The sequence below is a fragment of the Danio rerio genome, chromosome 10 (genome assembly GCF_049306965.1).
Source record: "Danio rerio strain Tuebingen ecotype United States chromosome 10, GRCz12tu, whole genome shotgun sequence".
NCBI classification, from domain to species: Eukaryota; Metazoa; Chordata; class Actinopteri; order Cypriniformes; family Danionidae; genus Danio; species Danio rerio.
The window spans coordinates 24,990,439-25,013,354 of record NC_133185.1 but is presented as its reverse complement, the minus strand read 5'-3'; the positions used below and the strand labels follow the sequence as shown (position 1 = coordinate 25,013,354).

The following is a 22,916-nucleotide window of genomic DNA, read 5'->3' as shown; positions in this document are numbered from 1 at the left end:
ATAACTACTTTTCAATCACAGAAAAGATTTGTTATTCTGGCAACTGTCATTTTCTTTAAAAAACAAAGAAATTGGAAGGAAATGTTATTTTTTAATAAAATAAATATAAATATTTTACTCGAGCCAGTCCTATATCAAATAGTAACAGAGAAACTAAGAATTGCCAAGTGATTTCTTCATTTTTTCTATGATGTTTAAAGAAATTCAAAATGTATTGTCTTGAGTCCTGACAGAATTATTGAACACTGCTGACACCTTGTGTTCAGTTATATGGAAACAGACTAGACAGGTAATAAATCACAAGAAGCCAGCCCATTTATTGGTCAAATATAAGATGCTAATTAGATTTCAAGAAAGATGAATGGATCAGCTGTACATTAAAGTGTCCTTATTTACTAAAGTACTTTGCAGTGTCCTCATTAGTTGATTAAAATCAGTGAAAGCCTGGCACACTGAAACTTCTTATAAATGGTTTAAATTTCAAATGTAGCTGAATACTGCAATTAAGGGGCCAAGAAGTACACAGGGATAATGATGAGTGAGCATTACAACTAGAATGAGAGCCACTGCAAAAATAAACAATGGAATCTGGAGTTGATTACACAGTACACTACCGGTCAAAAGTTTGGGGTCAGTAGGATTTTTTAATGGTTTAAAATAAGCTTATCCTGCTCAACAAGGCTGTATTAATTGATTCAAAAATACAGTGCAAATTGTAAAATTGTGAAATGTTACTGCTCTATAAAATAACTTTTTAAAAGTGGTTTATAATTTAATTTAATCATTTATTCTATTGATTTTAATGATGGTTTTTCAGCTTCATTACTCCAGTCTTCAGAGTCACATGATCTTTTAGAAATCATTATATTAATTATTATTATTATTATTATTAATGGTAATAGTAATAAAAGCGATAATGACTGGAGTAAAAATTTCATTTGAAACTACATACAACAAGCAGTTAATAAAATTGTTTAATAAATATTTAACAATTAAACTTTTTTTTACATCTAGTAAATGCCTCCTTGATGAACAAAATAATAATAAACAAAAAAACATGAAAAAAAAAACTCCCAAAGTTTTGACTGGTACTGTATATGAGAGTGTGTGTAATATAATAAAAAGATAAAAAAGATGAAATATTTATTTTTTAAAACTAATGTTATGAAACTCTTTTCATAGCATCTAGTAAAAAGTCAGTTTGGTCGTATCTCAGTAAGATTTGTAATAATGAACTTTTTCCATCAGTTATGCATTAAATTGATCAGAAGTAAAGAGTACACATTACCTCTTCTGTTTCAAAATGTTTAAACTGAACCTTTGAAAAAATCTTTTATTATTATTTCTGATGGATTGTGTGACTGAAAATGAAGTTTTGGGATCATATGGGTTAATTTATAAAATATATATTTAAAATTGTAATAATATTTAATAAGATCACTACTTTTAATATCAAATAATTGCAACATTGATGAGCATGAGAAAGTTTTCAAAAACACTAACAAAAAATCTTACTGTGTTTACACCAGATGCTGCAAAGAAATTGAGCTAGTAATTAGTGCGTAATTAGATTTGTGAACACTCTGAGTTTACTTGCTTCATTTGTGCATCAAATTTACTTGACAATAGATGTGAATTTGCATCATGGGTGGGTTTCTGTCTGCCAGCTGAGTTTTGTTTCTAAATGGCTAACATGGATTTTATTGAAAGAAGCTGTGCTTTGTGGGCTTTAGGAATGCTGAAAATCAGTGGAGATTCGTTCAGCACCATGTCTGAGTAAACTAGATTGTGATTTCAGAGGTGCACCCAGCTCTGTGAGTTCATCAACTCCTCCAGAAACTATACATGGATGATGCAGCTAAAGTAAATCACACAATTTGTGCCTTAAGTGCATCAAACGCACAAAACACTCAATTCGCATCGCAGGATGTCTATTTGCATTGACTTTACACATGGGTCTCAAAGTTTTTTCTCCAACCCTAATTAAACACAGCTGATCCAAATAATCAAGTTGTGCAAAAAAAAGGGTCTTGAACACCTTGATTAGTTGCATCAGCTGTGTTTGATTAGGCTTGGAGCAAAAGGGTGCAGAGCTGCGGCCCTCTAGGAATTGACTTTGAGACCCATGACTTAACTTGTAAATCACTTGTGCGTAATGCTTCATCTTCGACTCGTGTGAACACCATAACAAACCTAAACTTTGAATGGTATTTAAAGTGACAGTTCACCTAAAAATGCCAATTTATTCATTCTCAAATGCTTCAAAACCATTAGGAGTTACTTTTCTTTTTTTCCAATTAACACAGCAGAAGAGATTTTGGAAACTGGTGGCCATTCATTCATCTATACATTCTTCAAAATATCTTTTTTTGTGTGTGTGTGTGTCTGTGTTCAGTAGAAGAAAGACATTCAGGTTTAGAACAATTAGAGGGTGAATAAGTGATTCATAAATCAAATTTCTGTTATGAACATATCAACAATGTGTCACTGTATAATAAACGTGCTCGACACAAAATCTAACATGAATATTTGTATTTTTATTGTTTTAGTTTTGTTTGTTTTTTCAACAATACACAATGTTGTTACAGAAAAACGGAGATGAGACACAGAACTATGAACGGACACATAATCGTTGGAAGGTCTCCATTGATAAAAGCACGTGAAGAGTGATTCCAGAACACCTATGCCGCAGTAAAACACACCGCAATGGAGACCAACTACAAAAGACAGTAAAAAACGTAAGTATGCAGCAAAAACAGACATTGGAAATCCATGTTAAAAGCATGGCTAGTGGCTTCACGTGGAGCAGAGATCTTCTAGCGTTGTTCAGTAATTACAACCTAACGTATGAAGCACCAACAGTGTACAAGAACCAAAAGCCAGAGCTCACCAGCAAGCCTGAGCTTAGATATTTCATATTAGTCCACAATATTATAACACTGTCGCTATTAGCACAAATAGATGTCGTCGTATATCGCAATGCCTTTTTATCGGTAAAACTCAATAAATTAAGAAGAAGACTCAGAGTTCATGCAGATTAATGAACGATTGATTTTTTTGTAAAGTGTTCATTTTGTGATTTCTTTTTCACATGTCAACACCGAGAATAAATTAAAAATAATGTGATATATGTACAGTGCTGGATATGTTGTGATACAATAAATAGTGTAATATCAGTGAGCAAAAACAAATGATGATTCACGATTAAAACTTTGTGTAAATATATAGGCCTATTATTGTTATTTTTATTATTATTATAATTATAAACTTCTCTGGGCACTTTAAGAGTTTGAAATAGACATAAGGCGTAAAGAAAGGGCTGCAAGAGATGATATTCCATCAATAATAATCCGATTTTGTTTGTTTCAGATTTTTGTGTGGGATTGGGTGAATCTTCATCTTTATTATCATGTACACCAGAGACCGCTGTAATTGTGATTGAAAGAACATCTGGTCATTCTTTCGCTTATCTTCAACTGTCTGCATAGCATCCGTATTAAACTAAAGTGGCTTTTACTGGCATCTCTGGAGGGGAAAAGTGGTTCAGTGTCCAAAAAGCAGATGTGTCCAAGTGTTAGAAAAGGGAAACTTTCTTCTTCATGTCGTTCCTCTTCCATAGTGAGAGACGGTCAAACTCTGTGATGGGCATCCCGAATAAGCTGTGAAATTCTTCTGGAGAAAGATGCCTCTGTTAAGACGAAAGCAAAACAGTCGGTCAGAGAAAACCCTATACACTAGACTAAATTTCAAATGTTAAAGATTGTTATATACAGTTGTGTATGTTAGTTTTAATCTAATGTAAATGTAGATCTATTCATAATGTAGTCAATATTTAGTTTAGTTAGTTTAGAAATCTAAAACCTCTAATATGTCATATGTAAAATTGTTATTTTTTTTATTTAAAATATTTATTGCGTTATTACAATTTATAAAAAAATAGGTTTTTATTTTATTAATTATTATTATTTTATTTTATTATTTTATTCAAATAAAATAATGTTACATTTACAGTTATCCAAAGTGGTTTATGTTGCATTGAACGTAAAAAATTTATCAGTTTTTGCAATCAAACCACAATCTTGGCATTGTTATTATTATTTTTATTAATAATAACAACAACAATAATAATAATAACAATATTTATAATTAATGAAAATGAAAATAATAACTGAAAATATAAAAAAATATTTTGAAAATATTATATTTAATTTATTCACTCATTCATTTTCTTTTCTGGGAAAAGAAATTTAATCTGGGGTCGCCACAGCGGAATGAACCGCCAACTTATTAAGCACATGTTTTACGCAGCAGATGCCCTTCCAGCTGCAACCCATCACTGGGAAACAGCCATATACTCTCATTCACACACATGCTTTACAGACAATTTAGTTTACCCAATTTATCTATAGCGCATGTCTTTCGACTTGTGGGGGAAAACCGGAGCACCCGGAGGAAACCCACGCAAAAACAGAGAGAATATGCAAACTCCGCACAGAAATGCCAACTGACCCAACCGAGGCTTGAGCCAGCAACCTTCTTGCTGTGAGGCGATCGTGCTACCCACTGCGCCACCATGACACTCTTTATTTAAATAATATATTTTTATTTATTTATTTACATCTTTTAAATTAATTTAGTTATACTTTATTTGTAGAAGTTTGAGAAACTACAGCAACAACAATTACCATTTTTATAAATTATAAATTACCATTTAAAAATCTTGCCATATATAAAAAATAATATATGTTGCTGAAATTAATACTAACTATAATAATAAAATTAATATTAAAACAACATGAATGATTTAAAAATGTATTATTTATTAAAATCATATTCATTTGTTTTTATGTAATATATTTACTTATATATTATTCACATATTTTATTATTTTGATTTGTTAAAAATGATATATTTAGTTATTTTATTTGTTTGGGTGTTCGAGAAACAACAGCAATAATAATAATAATAATAATAATAATAATAATAACAATACAAATATTCTTATTATTAATCATTTAAAAATATTGCAATAATTTAAAATATCATGTTAAATGCAATAATATGAAAAATAATATGTATATTGCTAACAATAATGCCAACTATAATAATAACTATTATTTAAACAACATGAAATCAATGACTTTATAAATAATCATTTATCTTATTTGTTTTTTTTATATAAATTTATTTATACATTCTTTACATATTTTATTTATTTGATTATAAAAATATATATTTAGTTATTTTTTATTTGTAGGAGTGTTTGAGAAATAACATGAAAAATAACAACAATTACAAAATATATAAAAAAATTATTTTAAAACATTGCTTTTTAACAGAAACAGCATGCATAGTATATTAGCAATAAGATGTCAACAAGAATGGTAATGCTATTAATTTTAGGTGTTTTCTTTATTTAGGTTTTTTAACAACAACAATCACAACAAAATATTATTATTAATAATAATAATATCCTAACAATAATAATAGTAATAATAACAATGCTTTATACTGATTTATCATTAAAATTATTTGTGTTGCTGCTTCTTTTTGTCAAAAAAGACAACTTAATTTTAACTACGATTTACCTCTAGTCTGGTCCTGTCAACACCAGGAGGAAGTTTAGTGCGCCCTCTGTGGGTCACAATCAGCATCTCATAAGGATAGATCTGAAGAAAGACACAAGATTTCATTCAACTTTATGAACACTACATTCAGTATGCATGCATTTTAATTAACTAGACACCGAAATCAAGCCGTCACACATCCAGCGGTTTGGATGTTCATTCAGCATCATCTTGAATTATACTTGCATAAAGAATTCAGCATTGACCTATGCCAGGCTTGAAAGCATGTGAGTGAATGTATGGCAGGGGTTATGAAGCGTCTCTTGAGATCTGCCTCACCTTCTGTTCCAGAATACTAGGAAGAGAGTTTCCTCTGTCCATTCGGCCACTCTGTGAATCGCCATTCTATGAAGATGCCCCCCGAGCCCCGAAAAAGCGGGACACAGGAGATCAACATGAGACAGGTACATTCAGAGAGCAGGCCTCACAGCATACACAATAATGAATCAGCCTCATGCGACTCATTATTCAGAGTGTGTGTGAGAGAGCGTGTGTATGTGTGTGAGTGTCTGTGTTTAAGCAGATCTAATGAGTCTGAAGCCATGAGAGAGAGGCGCAGGCTAACACAGGGGTGTAAATTAATTCAAGACTATACTAAAATATTATTTTGGTTGCTTTTTTACTCTGTTACAGTTTGTATTTTTACTTGAGTCCATTTCTGAAGAATAAACTGTACTTTTTAGACTTATTTTTATTTGCACCTAAAAGTAAAAGTTTTGAAAATCATATTTATTTATGCACATCCATTATTTGCTAATTAAATATGGTAAATGGAAACGAAACATGTGTGTCTTGACATGTAAAAAGCAATGATGTCCGTTTTTCTACACAGCATTGTTTCAGCTTGTTAGACAGCTGGGATAAATGGAAAATTCTCAAATCCTTTGAATTAACAATTTGTAGTTATATCTTTGAATTATACCATTTTTTGTTTTATACGTTGAAACTACTGATGACATTTCCTTCCCATTTTAAACTCGCATTTTTGCATATTTTCAATCACATTTTTTTCTGACCAATTCTGTAATTTTTCTTAGAAACAAACAAACAAATAAAAAATGATACAATTTTTATTTGAAATTGGGAAAAATGTTATCAGCCCTTCATACACTGAAGCAAGTATTCATATTTTACTCAAACACACACCTAATAAAACTAGAGTAATAGAGAATTTTCAAGTGAGTGCAAAAATTCAGTAATAGAAATTTGATCTATCATTAATATTTGAGTATTACAATAATTAGTATTGTATAATATACTTATATATTTAATATACCTAAAATTGTTATATATTTGATTGCTTTGTTTTTAATTTATTATTATTATTTTTAATTTGTTGTTAAATTTCCATAAATCACACTCCAAGAACTAACTAGGAGTAGATAAACGGCATAGTAAAAGTGACATACTTATGAAAAAAAGGGACAGATGTGAACAGAAACAGCATTCTAACCTGGTCACACTTTACAATAAGGTTCATTAGTTAATGTTAATTAATGCGTTTACTAACATGAACAAACAATGAATAATACATTTCCTACAATATTTATTCATGTTAGTAAACGTCAGTTAATGAAAATACAGTAGTTCATTGTTAGTTCATGTTAACTCATGGTGCATTAACTAATGGTAACAAGCATGGACTTGAATGTTAATAATGCATTAGTAAATGTTCAATTATGATTAATAAATGCTGTACATGTGTTGTTCATGATTAGTTCATGTTAGTAAATGCATTAACTAATTAACCTTATTGTAAAGTGTTACCTGTAACCTTTTTGGCTTGAGACATTTGGTCTCAATCACTTTTAAGAAAAAAAAAATCAGCTTATCATGCTGCTTGACATTCATTCATTCATTCATTCATTCATTCATTTTCTTCCTGCTTAGTCCCTTTATATATCAGAGGTCGCCACATCCATACACACTCATTCACACACATACACTACGGCCAATTTAGTTTATTCAGTTTACCTATAGCGCATGTCTTTGGACTTGTGGGGGAAATCCTTGCCAACACGGAGAGAACATGCAAACTCCACAAAGAAATGCCAACTGATCCAACCGGGACTCGAACCAGTACCCTTCTTGCTGTAAGGTGACAGTGCTAACCACTGAGCCAGCGTGTTTCCCTGCTGCTTGATGTTGCAAACTGTTATTTATTTATTACATTATTCTACTTTTTATATATAGTCATGTTTATAGATAGGCCTGTCACAATAAGGAGCCTTGGTTGTGCAGTACATTGTCACAGAAATTGTTGCAATAAGCCATGCAATGAGATCATTTTATCCCACTGATTATATAATGATTACATTACAGCATAGTGATGCAAATAGTCATATACACTTGTACATATTTATCATTGTTAAGGTTATTTAGATTCTATCATTTGATGTTAAAAAGGTAACTGTCCTATTATATATATATATTAATAAATGTCCTATTAGGTAAATGCTCAATTATAATCTTTGATGATCAGGTAGAATGTAAATGTCATTGTAAAATGGCTTTAACATTATTTGTCAATTTGTAAATATATATTGCAACTGCAAAAATGATAGAGGTCATCTCCAAGTATTGCACGATAGGTTGATATATTGATTATTGTGACAGGCCTATTTGTAGAGCAAGTAATTTTGACCAACGGAAAGGAACTGTTTTTCATTTTCTACGTCTGACAGACAAATGACTTTATAATAGGGCTGCACAATATATAGATTCAGCATCGATATCGCAGTGTGTGCATCCACAATAGTCACATCGCAGGAAGTGCAATGTGTTTACCCATATTGGAGTGAGTTTATCTTTTGCATGTATTTTTAAGGCCTGTGAAATTTTACTGCTTATATATCTAACAGAAATGTATGTATTTAATTATTTATACAATGAAGACTACAGGTTTTATTTATTTATTTATTTATTTTTTATTTCTGTACCTGAATAATTTGATAAAAAAAATCTTTCTTCCCAAAAATAATCTCTGTAATCTTCCAGAATAATCCCAATTAGTCTAAATGAACGAATTCTTTCCAAAAGAGAGCTATTCAAGCTGTCTGGTGACATTGTATTCATATCCGCTATATATATATATATATATATATATATATATATATATATATATATATATATATATATATATATATATATATATATATATATATATGTACTGCAGCAAAACAAAATATCAAAATCTCAAAATTTTGCAATATCGTGCAGCCCTACTTCATGTATTAATTTCACTTTGCATTAGAGGATGATTCAATATCACAAATCAAACATTTTATGTCATTTTTATTTCTGCTTTTGTATTTTTGCTCTTTAATATTTAAGTATAATTTAAAGCTGTAGTTTTTACCTTTACTTAAGTCTATTTTTTGTTTAAGTTTTCATTCAAAATCTGTGCTTTCACTTTAGAGTACTTTTTTTTACACCCCCGGCTAATGGCGATGTCAGGGTAAAGAGGCATTAGTAGCAGGAACAGGATGTGGTTTTCATGTCAGAGTCTAAAAGCTGCTGGCATATTAGAAAACAAACCCCAAAAGGCCATGCTTGGTTAATCAAATTAACAAAAGCATCTTACCGGTACACCTGAAAAAATATGAAGAAAACAATTGAAAATTACTTCCAATTTTTTTTGGTAATATTCAGTAATTTGAGTCATTAATAATGATGAATTTATAACCTAAGCCTAATTAATTTGTTATTTTAATATCCTTACATCTTACCTGTTTTTGCTTTTCCATTGTCTGTAGAGGAAAAGTCTGCAGACTGCAGCTACATGCATTATAACAACAACAACACAATTAAAATCACCACAGACACTAAAGAACTACACAAACATCTTAAACATGAAACACATCTGTGACACATTAAATGCTTGATTGGCAACTCTGCTTGAAAACTGAAACAAATTTGTTGCAGTGTTTAAATGCATGTAATTTCAAAATCAAAAAATGTTTTATTATTATTTTGTATAATAACAATAATCATACTAATGACTGTGAAGTATTTTAAAAGTGAGCCAATCGAAACAGACGCTATTTTTATGTTCAAATGTACACAGTCCTAAAAGTACAGCAGAAATAATGAAAATATTTAAAAAATGTATTATTATTAATAATAATACATATATATATATATATATATATATATATATATATATATATATATATATATATATATATATATATATATATATATATAGTTTTTATTTAAAAATCCATTATTAATTCAATTAGTATAATATAATTAATATTATTAATTCATAATCATGTAAAATGACAAACATATGCATTATATTAAATGTCAATATTAAATATGACAAGAATATTTTAGCATTTTAGGTCTTAATAGCAAAAATCCTCAGATTAACATCCCAGACAAACCCATGGGAACACATAATATAACTAAAATGTTTAAAAGCCTAATTTAAAGGAAGAAGGTCTCTTACCCTGGTAAGGCCTGTTCGACTGCATGGAGGTAAAGAGGCAGATTTAGTAGTGCTGGCTGATGATCCTGCAGCAAACAGAAATGAAACCTTTAATTATGAGCACAACAGACATTCTCTATAAATCTTCTATGCAGTTCATCATTCCAACACTTGGCGTCCTCAGTGACCTGCATGCTGAGGAAATGAGACACTGCTCGCTGCAGAGCCACTTGAGCTCCAGCGAGGGGGAGCTTGAGCTCTCGCTCCTCCTCCTATAAACAGTTTTAATGCGTACACCCACCCCACCCCACCCCTAACCCCAACTCAACTCCCAGTGACATCACTCGTAGAAGAAGTGCAAGGAAGGAGGAGCTAGAGCTCAAGCTCCTCCTTGCTGGAGCTCAGCTCTGCCCAAATGGCTTTGGAGTGAGCACTACTTGGAGGAAATACACATCAGATGCCTAAAGTGACAGCTCACCCAAAATTGAACATTCAATAAACACCCAGGGTGCTCCGGTTTCCCCCACAAGTCCAAAGACATGCGGTACAGGTGAATTGGGTATGCTATAATTGTCCGTAGTGTATGTGTGTGAATGAGTGTGTATGGTTGTTTCCCAGTGACAGGTTGCAGCTTGAAGGGCATCCGCTGTGTAAAAACATTTGCTGGATAAATTGGCGATTCATTCCGCTGTGGCGACCTCAGAATAATAAAGGGACTAAGCCAGAGGTGACCAACCCTGCTCCTGGAGATCTACCGTCCTGCAGATTTCAGTTGCAACCCAAATCAAACACACCTGCCTGTAATTATCCAGAGCTGTTCAGGTCCTGATTAATTGGTTCAGGTGTGTTTGATCAGGGTTGGAACTGAACTCAGCAGCAAGGTAGATCTCCAGGAGCAGGGTTGGTAATCCCTGGACAAAGCCGAAAAGAAAATGAAGAATTTCCATTTAATTTACATAATTACTGGTTTCAAACCTGTTTATTTTTTTTCAAATAAAGAAACAAACATTCTAACTCTAATTCTATATTCTAAAAAAACTAATTTTGTTGAAAGCAAAAGAAGATATTTTACAGAATGTGGAAAACTAGAGAGTTGACAATAGCCATTGACTTCAAAATAACGATTATTATTGATCATATTGTTATTTAATAATTTATATTGACTGATATGGCATTGATATGTTTAATATTACATGAATATAAGAATATTAATATACATTAGAATATTAATATATATTCATATTTTTGTGTTATGTATGTATAAATCAATACCAATTATTAAATACTATTATTGTTAATATTGTAAATCATTATTTTTATTTATTTTAATCATTATTTTATTTGTATTAACAAATATTTCACAATTATTATTATTAACAATAATATTAAAATAATTCATTTTATCTTAAAAATACATGTATGTAGATACTTAACTACTGTTTTGTTTCAGTTTTTTTTTTTTTTTTTTTTTTCCAGGGAGATTTTTCAAAGATTTTTTAGGCAGATTTTTTACAATTTTAAATATTTTAATCATAACATTATAAAATGATAGTATAAATAATAGTATAACAGGATAAATAATTAAATAATATAATAAATATAAGAAATTATAAGAAGAATAAATTACAGCTATTTTAATTATTATAATTAATGTTTATATAATAATAATAATAATAACAACAACATTTATTCATACCATTTAGAGATCAGTATTATTTTAATCACAATAATATTAGAATATCACAATAAACTATTATAATTTTGTACTTATTTAAACGTTAACTATAAATATTAAAACGATGGCCAATGGCTTCCCTAGTTTTCCCCTACTATGGCAGTCAAAAGCTATTGTCAGCTTTCTTCAAAATATCTTCTTTTGTGTTCTGCTAGGGTGATTAGGTGAGCAAATATTGATTTTTAGTTCAACTGTTCCTTTGAGCTGAAGAGTGTTCAGTAAAACAAGCATTACATACCCAAATGTATGTTTGTCCCATCTGGCAGAGAGCGTGTTTTTCTGCGGATGAGTCCTGATTTCTCTATTTCCTCCTTCAGGATCAGTTTGCCTAAGTTGGACTGTATCTAAAAAACAAATAAACATTGCTGTCATGATTAGAGCTCCATTAAGCTCCTCACATCCTTCCAGTACTGCAAACTTCACTTTAACAGCTGAAAACAAAACACTTGATCATCAAGTCCGGCGTCTGATGTATTGTTGCAGACAGTGAGCGCTCATATTCAGCGAGTGCTCACCTTCTGAAGCTCCTGCTCCTGGAGTCTCTTTGCGTCTTCTGTCAGATCCTCAAAGTCATCGTCCTCCATTGGTTTTCCTTGTTCTGCTGCCTTCCTCCTCCACTCAATCTCTGACGGAGGAAAAAAAACATCAATGATGATTCATTACAGTCTGATAAAGTGCTGAAATATTCCAATATAATACTGCTATTAATTATTATAAAAGATGTTGTTATTATACTTAATATAATACTAATAATAATGTTTACTAAGTTGCATACCTTTTATATCACAACTGTATCGCAATATTACAATATAATATGATTAACGGCTGACATAATAATAATAATGCCATTTATTATAATTAACATTATTTACATTGTAAACTTATGATTGTAGTTAATGATCTGAATAATAATAATTATTAACAGAAGCATTCGAGATTGGTATGAATTCATATTTGTATTTAATTGATAGTTCAAAATTATACTTACAAAAATATAGTCAATTTGTACAATATAAACTAAATTGTACTTTTTATTATTTAATTATTTATATAAAATTTGTTTTATTTAATTACTATTTAATTATTTAATATTTTATGGATTTTATTTAGTCATACTTTTATTAATATTGATATTCATGATATTATAATACTGCAGTGAAATATATTGCATTAATTATAATTAAGATATTTATAATTTAATAATAACAATGATAATTATTATCATTAGTATTATTTAATAGCAATAAATTAATTTAACATTTCAATATGTTTATAATTTTTTCTATTTAATATTGAATAAAATATTATAATTATTTATTACTACTGGTTATTATGACAGCCCAGGTTGCACAATCGCCTTGCAGCAAGAAGGTCGCTGGTTCGAGCTCCGGCTAGGTTAGTTGGCTTTTCTGTGTGGAGTTTGCATGTTCTCCCTGTGTTGGCGTGGGTTTCCTCCGGGTGCTCTGGTTTCCCCCACAAGTCCAAAGACATGCACTATAGGTAAATTGTGCTAAAATATGATCGTAGTGTATATGTGTGAGTGAGTGTTCATGGATGTTTCACATGGGTTGCAGCTGAAAGGGCATCCGCTGCGTGAAACATGTGCTGGATAAGTTGGTGGTTCATTCCGCTGTGGCTACCCCAGATTAATAAAGGGACTAAGCCGAAAAGAAAATGAATGAATTAGTTATTATTACTTAAACTAATGTTTACCCCACTACATTTTAACACACAAGTTTATTTCTACAATTCCTGCCACTATGCTCTTATCTTAAACTCCAGTTAGCCAAAAGTTTATTCCACATTCCCTTTACAATACAGCTTCATTTAGAGTAGACCAATTAAATTGACCATGGGTGGAGCTACAGCCCCACACAACAGCAGAACGCCAAGTCTGTGGTTTTCCAGTAGAACATTGGGCCATTTTTGGGCTACATTTGACCGGCAACCCTGTCCAACAGACACATGGCAGCAGTGGATCATTTACCCATAGTAGCGAGTGACGGAGGACAAGGCCAGTACTCCGTTTCGATCTTTGACGGCAGGCTGGGGTCTGGTGGCTGAGCTGCTGGAAACTTAGAGGACACGATGATCAAGTCCTGTTTACTGTGAGGCGCTCCAGTTTGTCTCTCTGAGGAACCAGATCAACATCAGACCAGTCAACCTTTCATTACACTATACATCACAGTCAAGTACAAATAACAGAAAATAAAAATTGACAAGGGTAATAAAAGAACAAATACCGTTTTTGTAAATCGGCGGCTTCTTATAGAGGTTGATGCCACTGTCTGAAAGATGATTGAATGTACGATAAGAGCACGTGATAAATAATGATTCACAAATCAATGTTTAAATGACTGCACAGCAGAAATGTATATTAAATGAAATGTCATGCTGGGCAAACACTCATCACATCCAAAACAAAACCTGTGTGTTATTAATATTTATTATGTATATTTGAAACAACCATACATAAAAAAACTAAACTTTTTAAAACTATTTTGTTACAGATATTTAAATTTATATATAATCTCTACTATATACATATTTATTTTTTACCTAAAAGTAATTTCTCAATGTGCATGTTTGTGTACACGCACACACGCACGCACGCACACACACACACACATATACACACACACACACAGTCAAAACACTTATTTTGCATGTGATTAATCTTTGCCAATTACTAATAAAACAATTTTAAAATATATAAAATTTAAATGTTACAAATTACATTAATTTCTATAATAATTACATAATAATTTTCATATTACATCAATATGAGTATTAAATGGGTATTTCATTTCAAATTTGCTAAATAAGGATTCATTGAATAATGTTTACATGGTTGCACAATAATAATGTCAATAAAATAAACAGAATTATATCAGATATTGAATGAAAACTTTAATAATTGTAATAAATTTATATATGTCAATTCATATTATAATATTAATATAATGATAGTAATAATAATAACTAATTGAATTGATTGACAACCACATGCTGTTCAATATGTAAAGGGTGATTCAAAAAGAATACCACAACTTTCAAAATCTGTATTTAATTAAAGAAACAGAATGGAACCTTGGGTAATTAATCAATGTGAAGAGTACTAAGTTTTTTTTAGTAGAAATCAAGTTCATAGATGTTCAATATGACCCTGTCTCCTTTGCAGAGTTCTCGATTTTTAAATTTGTGGTATTCTTTTTTTAATATATTTTTTATGAATGCTAATAATAAAGCTTATGCTAACAACAATAAATAGTGCACTGTAAAATAATTCTTTCTACCTTCAAAATTTCAGTTTAATCCAATTAACATTTTCTAATCATCTCAACTTGCATCAATCAAACTGACTAAAAATATTAAGTTAAACTTTGAATAACTTTCAATTTTTTTTTAGCTGAAACCTGATTCATGTATTAAATCAAGGATATTATATAAATATTTTATTAACATAAAAATATTTAGTTGTCTTGACATTTTATCATTACATTTTTTACAGTGTGTGTGTTATAAACATTAGTACCTGGCCTGTGGAAGTGCTGCATGGGGCCTTTGGATGCAGGGCTGATTTTACGTAGCTGCGTTGTGGATCCCATATTGGAGCCTCCTGGAGAGCCCTGCTCTGACCAGTCCTTCAGCTCTTTAGATGCAGATATCTGACCAAACAAGACAGTCATATAACTTCTGTTACTCTGAAGCACTAATAATCAAACACTGCACAATTTAATCACTTGGCATGTGAGCAAAATATCCAGACCATCATATTTCACTGCTGCCATCAATAATATGACACTGTAAACTCATGGCGGACTGTAAAATATGCTGAAGGCAGTGAGCAGCAGAAAGACACACTGTTCAGTTTTACTTTTAAAATGCACAATATTAACATACAGGCTAATAGTGGTGTGCAGGTAATTGTTGTCATGTTATGGCTGACAAGCAGTAAGAAAATTATATAAAAATTGTGTCATATTATTCACAATAAAACACTAAAAACTACAATGAAATGCAATGTGGATGTTATATTTAGTATATTAGTGGACGTTCTTTTTAAGATACGCTAAATAATGATTTATTGAATAATGTTGATATGGCGGCATCACAATAAAATAAAAATCAATGTAAATTATAGTCACGAAACAATGAAATATTCATTTATTTGCAAAACCAACAAACTTTCTTAAATTTTTTTTAGAAATTGCGTTATTTTTTGCAACTGAACTAATTTATTCCCCGCATCACCCCAACTGAACTCAATAGTAATGTAAAACTATTAAATGTAAAACAACTAAATAGTTCAGGTTTTATTAATTTCCATAAATCCTGTTTTTTAGCAACTATATTATACTATGCATAACAAACACGATGAAATCTGAAAATGACTAAACACTGAGTTATGTTTTGCAAATAAACTCTTATGTTAATATGTTAATGTAAACATTAACAAGATTTAATAATTACAAAACTAATATTACAACAACATTAGAATATTACAGTATAGTGTATTCATTCATTTTTCTTTCGGCTTAGTCCCTTTATTAATCAGGGGTATCATATGTTTTACACAGCAAATGCCCTTCCAGATGCAATCCATTACTGGGAAACAATATAGTATGTACAGTTAAAGTCAGAATTATTAGCCCCCCTTTGAATTTTTTTCTTTTTTTAAAAATATTTCTCAAATGATACTTAACCGACCAAAGAAATTTTCACAGTATATTCGATAATATTTTTTCATCTAGAGAAAGAAGAAAATTTTATTTTGGCTAGAATAAAAGCAGTTTTTAATTAAAAAAATAAACAGGAGGGCTAATAATTCTGACTTCAACTGTATATTTTATATATATATATATATATATATATATATATATATATATATATATATATATATATATATATATATATATATATATAATTAACAGAAATGTAAAATATTAATTAGAGGATAATTTTAATTGTTATGATAAATAATGTTAATATAAAAATGTCAGAATATGAATATTCAAATTTCTATAAAATAAACCATGTTAAAATTAATTATGTTAAAATTCCAGATTAATATTATGAATCCATATTTAATATTACAACAAATATTTTGATTATTAAAAATGTACAACACAATGTTATAAATTGATATTCAACTAATTAGTTTCATGTTTTACCAGATAACTTATAAATACACAATATTAAGACTTAATACTAATTATTACTACTTATTATTTGCCAATTAGTGATTTGTTGAATAATTTTTATATGCGGCATCTGCTGCATAAAACATATGCTAGAGTAATTGGCAGTTCATTCCGCTGTGTTCAGCCCTGATAAATCAGGGACTAAACAGAATGAATTAATATATGCAAAAATAATGTGAATTAAACAAACTAAATTCTTGATTATTAACATAATAATATATAAGTCCATAAGCAAACAAACAAACAAATATGCCAAAATCACACTGACGAACAGCTGAAATGCAACACTGAGACTGAGAGTCATTAAAAGAGTCCGCAGCGCTCATTAATTGAGTGTTGATTGTGTTAGTTAAAGCTGGTGATCAGTGACTACTGATGGACAGAGACTGGCTTTCTCACCTCAGGGGAAGGAGGAGGCGAGATTGAATGAGGAGACATTGATCTCTGCAGGAGACAAGGAGAGAAAACAGAGAACACACACACACACACACACACATAGACACATGTCGCCTTCACTTTTACACACACACAGATGGTTGAACACGCTTAACAAAGCCTGACTAATAACATCTCACTGTTATATCCAGCTGACTGCTTGCTGAAATAGATACAGTGCACTCCACTAATATTGGCACCCTTGGTAAATATGAAGATATGAAAAATGGCTGATAAACAAGATAAGCACATGTCCTCCTTCAGCCTGATTCATAACTATTACAGTTGATTGGAGTTTATTAATTATTGCCATGATGATGGAAACGGGTGTTTTTCTGTGCTCTCCTATTATGTGAAGCTCAAAAACATTTTATCATATATAATAGCAATGTTCTTTGATTTTACCCATTGTGACCCATGTATGGGTTTGGCTTTCGGTTAAATCTCATGTATACTTCATGAGTGAACAATTTCCAGCTTTTATCACTCAGAAAAAATGTTAAATTCAATGGGAATACTTACAATATATATATTTTGCTCATATAAATTCATATTTATTTTGTTATGAAACTGTACTGATTGCAATTCATTTGTTTATGATGATTGTTTGCTTTCAGTTTATTTTGATATTTTGAGTAAAAGATTAAAAGGTTAAACTATATATATATTTATTTATTTATATCCCCTTTGCTTATATTAACCAAGGGTGCCAATATTAGTGGAGTGCACTATATATTGATTTCACTTTAAGTGGAAGTCGTAAAATGCACAATTGACCTTATCAAATGCTTCCCTATGGTACAATCAAACAGAAACTCTCTCTGAAGAGACTTTTTTCTGACCTCTCTGCTTCTGGAGAGACCCACATGATCCAGTGCTGCCATATTGAAATGTGGCTCGTACACCATCAGATCTGGCCGTTCCACCTCTAGTATGGCTTTGTCTTTGGGAATTGCGGCCAAGTCTTTATATCCAATGACCTGATTGTCCATTCGTGCCTTTGGGGAGTTTGAAAAAAAAAAAAGAGGCAAATAGTTCAGTTTGGCGTGAAAGAAATGCTTGTCCTCTGAAATGCCTCACGGGGTTCCTGGGAACTGGGATACCAAGCATGTGCTTAATGGCAGATAACAGAGTGGAATGTGTTATCTGTGAAACTGAAAGCTTTTCAGCGTCCAGACTAGTTTTGAACTTTAGTAAACTTTTTTTAAACTGTACACTTGAGAAATTTGCCATCGGCACAGTGTACCCATGCTGTACGCATACAGCACAATGCAGCACAATTTTGATGGCAGTACAATGTATATGCAGTTTGTGCCTTGAGTTGTTTTTGTGCTGCTTATAATGTCCACAAGAGGGCAACACTGAACCAGACCACTGTTTCACAGGCAGAAAAGAAATGGAGATGGGAAAAGATCAACAACAAACAACAATTAACACCAGGACTGATATCATTCATTATTTTATAATAACTGGGGCGATTTAGTAAATGAATGTATCTGTATAAAATATAATCAACACATACAAATACAAATAAATATTTTATCTATTTAAAAAAATATATATAAACAGTATTTATGCAGAGAAATTTCAATCATAATTCCAACATAACATTGCATATTCTGCAATATAAAACTTAAATATATGTGAGGCCACTGAACCTTAAAACACTATTATCATAGATATTAATATTTGCAATCCCACTAATCACATGCATTCTGATAAGTGGTCTGTTCAGCTTTTATATTACGGCATTTTATTATACATTTCTAAAGACTTTAAAGTCCTTAAACAATGCCTGAACCTATACTTAAAGAATACGTAAATATAAAAATGCAGGTAAATGCAAAATCCAACAATTTTCATAACAACCCAAGTCACTTAACTCAACAACAATAATTTAACTCCAAATAACAACTACAGTATAAATAACTACAGACTAATGTCAAATTTCAGATATTCTTTCGGAGAAATATGACCATCTTTGCAGTCTTTGACAAAATACACCTCTCCTAACTTACTGCATGACCTGACCTATCATTAAAACTGAGTACAAAATAAATGTCAGCATAAATGTTACTAGTGATAAGTAGGCCCACACAGAATCTGTGCACGCAGATTTTTTAGCGCATCATTGATTCTGTTTATTTACTTGTGTAAATTTTTATTTACTAATTTTTTTAATGAATTTCAGTAATATTATTGACTAATATGAAAATATTTTTATGATTTATTTACAATACACTTTGTACAGTAATATTTTCTGTCTTTAAGTAGTTATATATCATATGAGAGACTTGTTTTGTTCACCAAATAAAGTGGATCTAATTAGATTTGCATTATAAACACTAAATACAAGTTAAAAAGGTATTACTTTTTATTTTATATATTAAGGTTTTAGCTATAATACTCCCAAAATACTTCCGTATACATCCGCAGATTTTTAACAAAATTCTCAGCAGAAATAGCAAAAAATGTCTGCAGATTCCATTTGGGCCTAGTGATAAGTATAGATAGTGACAAGCCTAAGTCACAATCTCTCATGCTATAACATTTCATGTCTGCGCTTTTCACAAAAGTCAAGATTAATAAAAATTTCTATGTACTGACTTCAGGGGGTCGCACGCCATTCATTTTAAAATTGGAAAAAGGTTTCTATCAGGGTGCGCAGCCCAGCCACAGAGCCCCATCTGATTGGTTTAATTTTAAATATGTGAATGTGCGTGTCTGGTGTGCGATGCGTTCACCTAACATGTGCGTGCCGTGTTACGGTGTGCGACCTGCTTAAAAGTACTGTACCTAAAATCAATACCCTTCACGCCCTTGTCAATACACCACATTTAGGGGTAATTGTCTTTAGTTGTGCTGTTGTTGTCCCTTTTATTTTCCATGTTTGAAACAAGCAACAGCCAATTTCAGTGCTGACAACCTATAGACAAACAAACTAAATGCGAAAACGATTCAAAGCACGTGCGAGCAGCTCATACATCAGTTGTGCACATTCAGTTTATACATTTTAAAATACATTCAGGTTTAAAAAATAAATTCAAATTAAATTTATATCATTTACAGCTTACTAGTTTTTTTAATAAAAACAATCATCTACTTCAAGTGTCTCCAATTTCTTTTTGCATTTAAATAACATCAAAAATTTGTATTGTAACCTATCAAAGTGCATAGAGATACTGGTGCCATATTGATAATGAGTTTGTTACCAAACCCTAACTACACTGAAAAAAATATATACTTTGAACCAACTTATGAAGTATACTGTAATATATATATTTTTTAGTTTTTCTCAAAAGATCTACTTAAAACAATTATTTAATCTATATCATATTCACATTCCCCAAATATTGTAGATTTTTATAATGGAATGGAATATTTATCTTTTTTATTCTTAAAACAAAGTATAATTTTGCTTTGGGCCAACCTAAAACTTTACAGTAATGTTGCCAGTAAATGTGTAAACTACTTTACAGTAACAACATTACTTACAGTAATGTTGTTACAGCTAACTGTATAAATTTCACTCAAATTATAGCTTTGAAATGTAATTTAAAAATCAATTAAAATATTTATTCTGCCCAAGGGGAAATAATTACATTGACTTAAAGGCAAAATATTGTAGTTATAGACGATGACTTAATTAAATTACTTTTGTTCAACTTAATATAAAAATCCAGGATCAGAGTGGGGCCAAGTGGAGCACTCAATCTGTACCTACAGGCCCTGCGTTTTTTGGGCATATTACAAATTTAACCAAAACAAATAATTACAATTGGCTTAAGATTGACAATGAAAATTCAGCAAATGCTACCAGCAGAAAAAAAAATATTCCAAGTAAAAGCTTACTTTGGATTAAATATAATAAATATTAATAATTTTAGATTATGTTATTGCATTTTTTTTGCTGGTACTTTCAGTACGGCTGTGAAGGGGGTTTGTTTTTTGCTTTTAAGATAATTTGAATTATAAGTTAAAACATTTCCCCTCCCCACTTAATCCAATATAAAAATGTACTTTAAATGAAAGACAAAAGTAGTTTCACTTTTTCAGTACATGAACCTGACTTGACATGGCACATCCTAGTCAACTGCCTAATTAATGAAAGGATGTACTTACCACAATAGAGGTGGCGGGGGACCCAGGCGCACTTGGACCCCGGGAAGACGGGGCCGTCCCTGCCTGGAGAGGTAGAGCAAGAAGGTCAGAGGTCATAATTGAACCGCTCCTATCCAATGACACGTTGTTAATAAGAAATAAGATCTATATCTAATATCATCAATCATACTGATGATGTCTGTCACTCAGCCACGCCCCCTGAAAAAAGCCAGCGCTGATCTGATAGCACTATAATCGGTTTACTTTGACAGAAATATAACAGAGGTTAGCATCTACAAAAAAAAGGCTCTATAAATATTTCAGAAATTTCAGTGTTAGTTGATGAATGATTTATAAGGACAGTGGGCATAATGGTAGAATGAACTGGGATGTAAAGAAATAAAATAGGATTTACCTTCTGCATGACTGAGGTAAACTATAAAACTCCCTCCTTCGTTTTTTCAGTTACACAGATCTGCAAAAGAACATAAAAAAGCCAAAGGCAAATTAGATAATGTATTATGAAAGTACTTTAAAGGGATGTATAGATAGATGGATGGATAGATGGGTCAACAATCTCTTGTCTGTTTGCTGTGGATTTGGTTTAAGAGTAATTATGTTATAATTAATATTTTCTTTCTAGCACAGGCCATTAATTTTGCACAATATGTCATCATGATCTACAGCAGGGGTGTCCAAACTCAGTCCTGGAGGGCCGCTGTCCTGCAGATTTTAACTCCAATTTGCCTCAACACACCTGCATGGATGTTTCTAGAAAGCCTAGTAAGAGCTTGATTAGCTAGCCCAGGTGTGTCAGATTGGGGTTGAAACTAAACTTTACAGGACACCTGCCCTCCAGGACCGAGTTTGGACATGCCTGATCTACAGGTATTAATGTTGTGTTTCCTGCATGTGTTTTATTTAGACTCTTAAAGTGCTGGTATTCATTGACTTGTATTAAATAAATGACCAAGACCACAATTTCAGGTAAAAAGGGTCTCTGAAGAAAACGTCACTTACATCTTTGGTTGTCTAAGGGTAAATGAACCATTTTTTGGTTGAACTACCCCTTTAACTGTTATGAAGATATTTAGACACACTGAGATATTAAAGTGATGTTTAGGATTGTTTAGTTGATATGGCTTTTGTATGATATTTATTTATATTAAAGATAGTCGGACTGTTACAGCTCATCCAGAACACTGCTGCTAGAATTCTGACCAGAACCAGAAAATCTGAGCACATCACACCTGTCCTCAGCTCTTTATACTGGCTTCCAGTTACATTTAGAATAGATTTTAAAGTATTATTACTTGTCTATGAATCACTAAATGACCTAGGACCTCAATATGCTCACTGAATACAAACCTACAATAACAGAT

General features: G+C 31.2%; 1 protein-coding gene across 1 annotated transcript in view; it reads right to left on the bottom strand.

Annotated features, from left to right (window-relative positions):
• Positions 1-2,517: 2,517 nt before the first annotated feature.
• The window catches only part of dmtn (dematin actin binding protein), a 39,423-nt gene continuing 19,024 nt past the window's right edge, over positions 2,518-22,916 (bottom strand). Inside the window, 15 exon segments of the mRNA NM_001201409.1 lie at positions 2,518-3,688; positions 5,589-5,669; positions 5,907-5,972; positions 9,211-9,218; positions 9,356-9,404; positions 10,081-10,145; positions 12,033-12,138; positions 12,310-12,419; positions 13,782-13,925; positions 14,038-14,082; positions 15,330-15,462; positions 17,398-17,442; positions 18,276-18,431; positions 21,556-21,618; positions 21,950-22,009. Coding sequence (NP_001188338.1) covers positions 3,575-3,688; positions 5,589-5,669; positions 5,907-5,972; positions 9,211-9,218; positions 9,356-9,404; positions 10,081-10,145; positions 12,033-12,138; positions 12,310-12,419; positions 13,782-13,925; positions 14,038-14,082; positions 15,330-15,462; positions 17,398-17,442; positions 18,276-18,431; positions 21,556-21,618; positions 21,950-21,958 — 1,194 coding nt within the window. The 5' untranslated portion in view covers positions 21,959-22,009 and the 3' untranslated portion in view covers positions 2,518-3,574.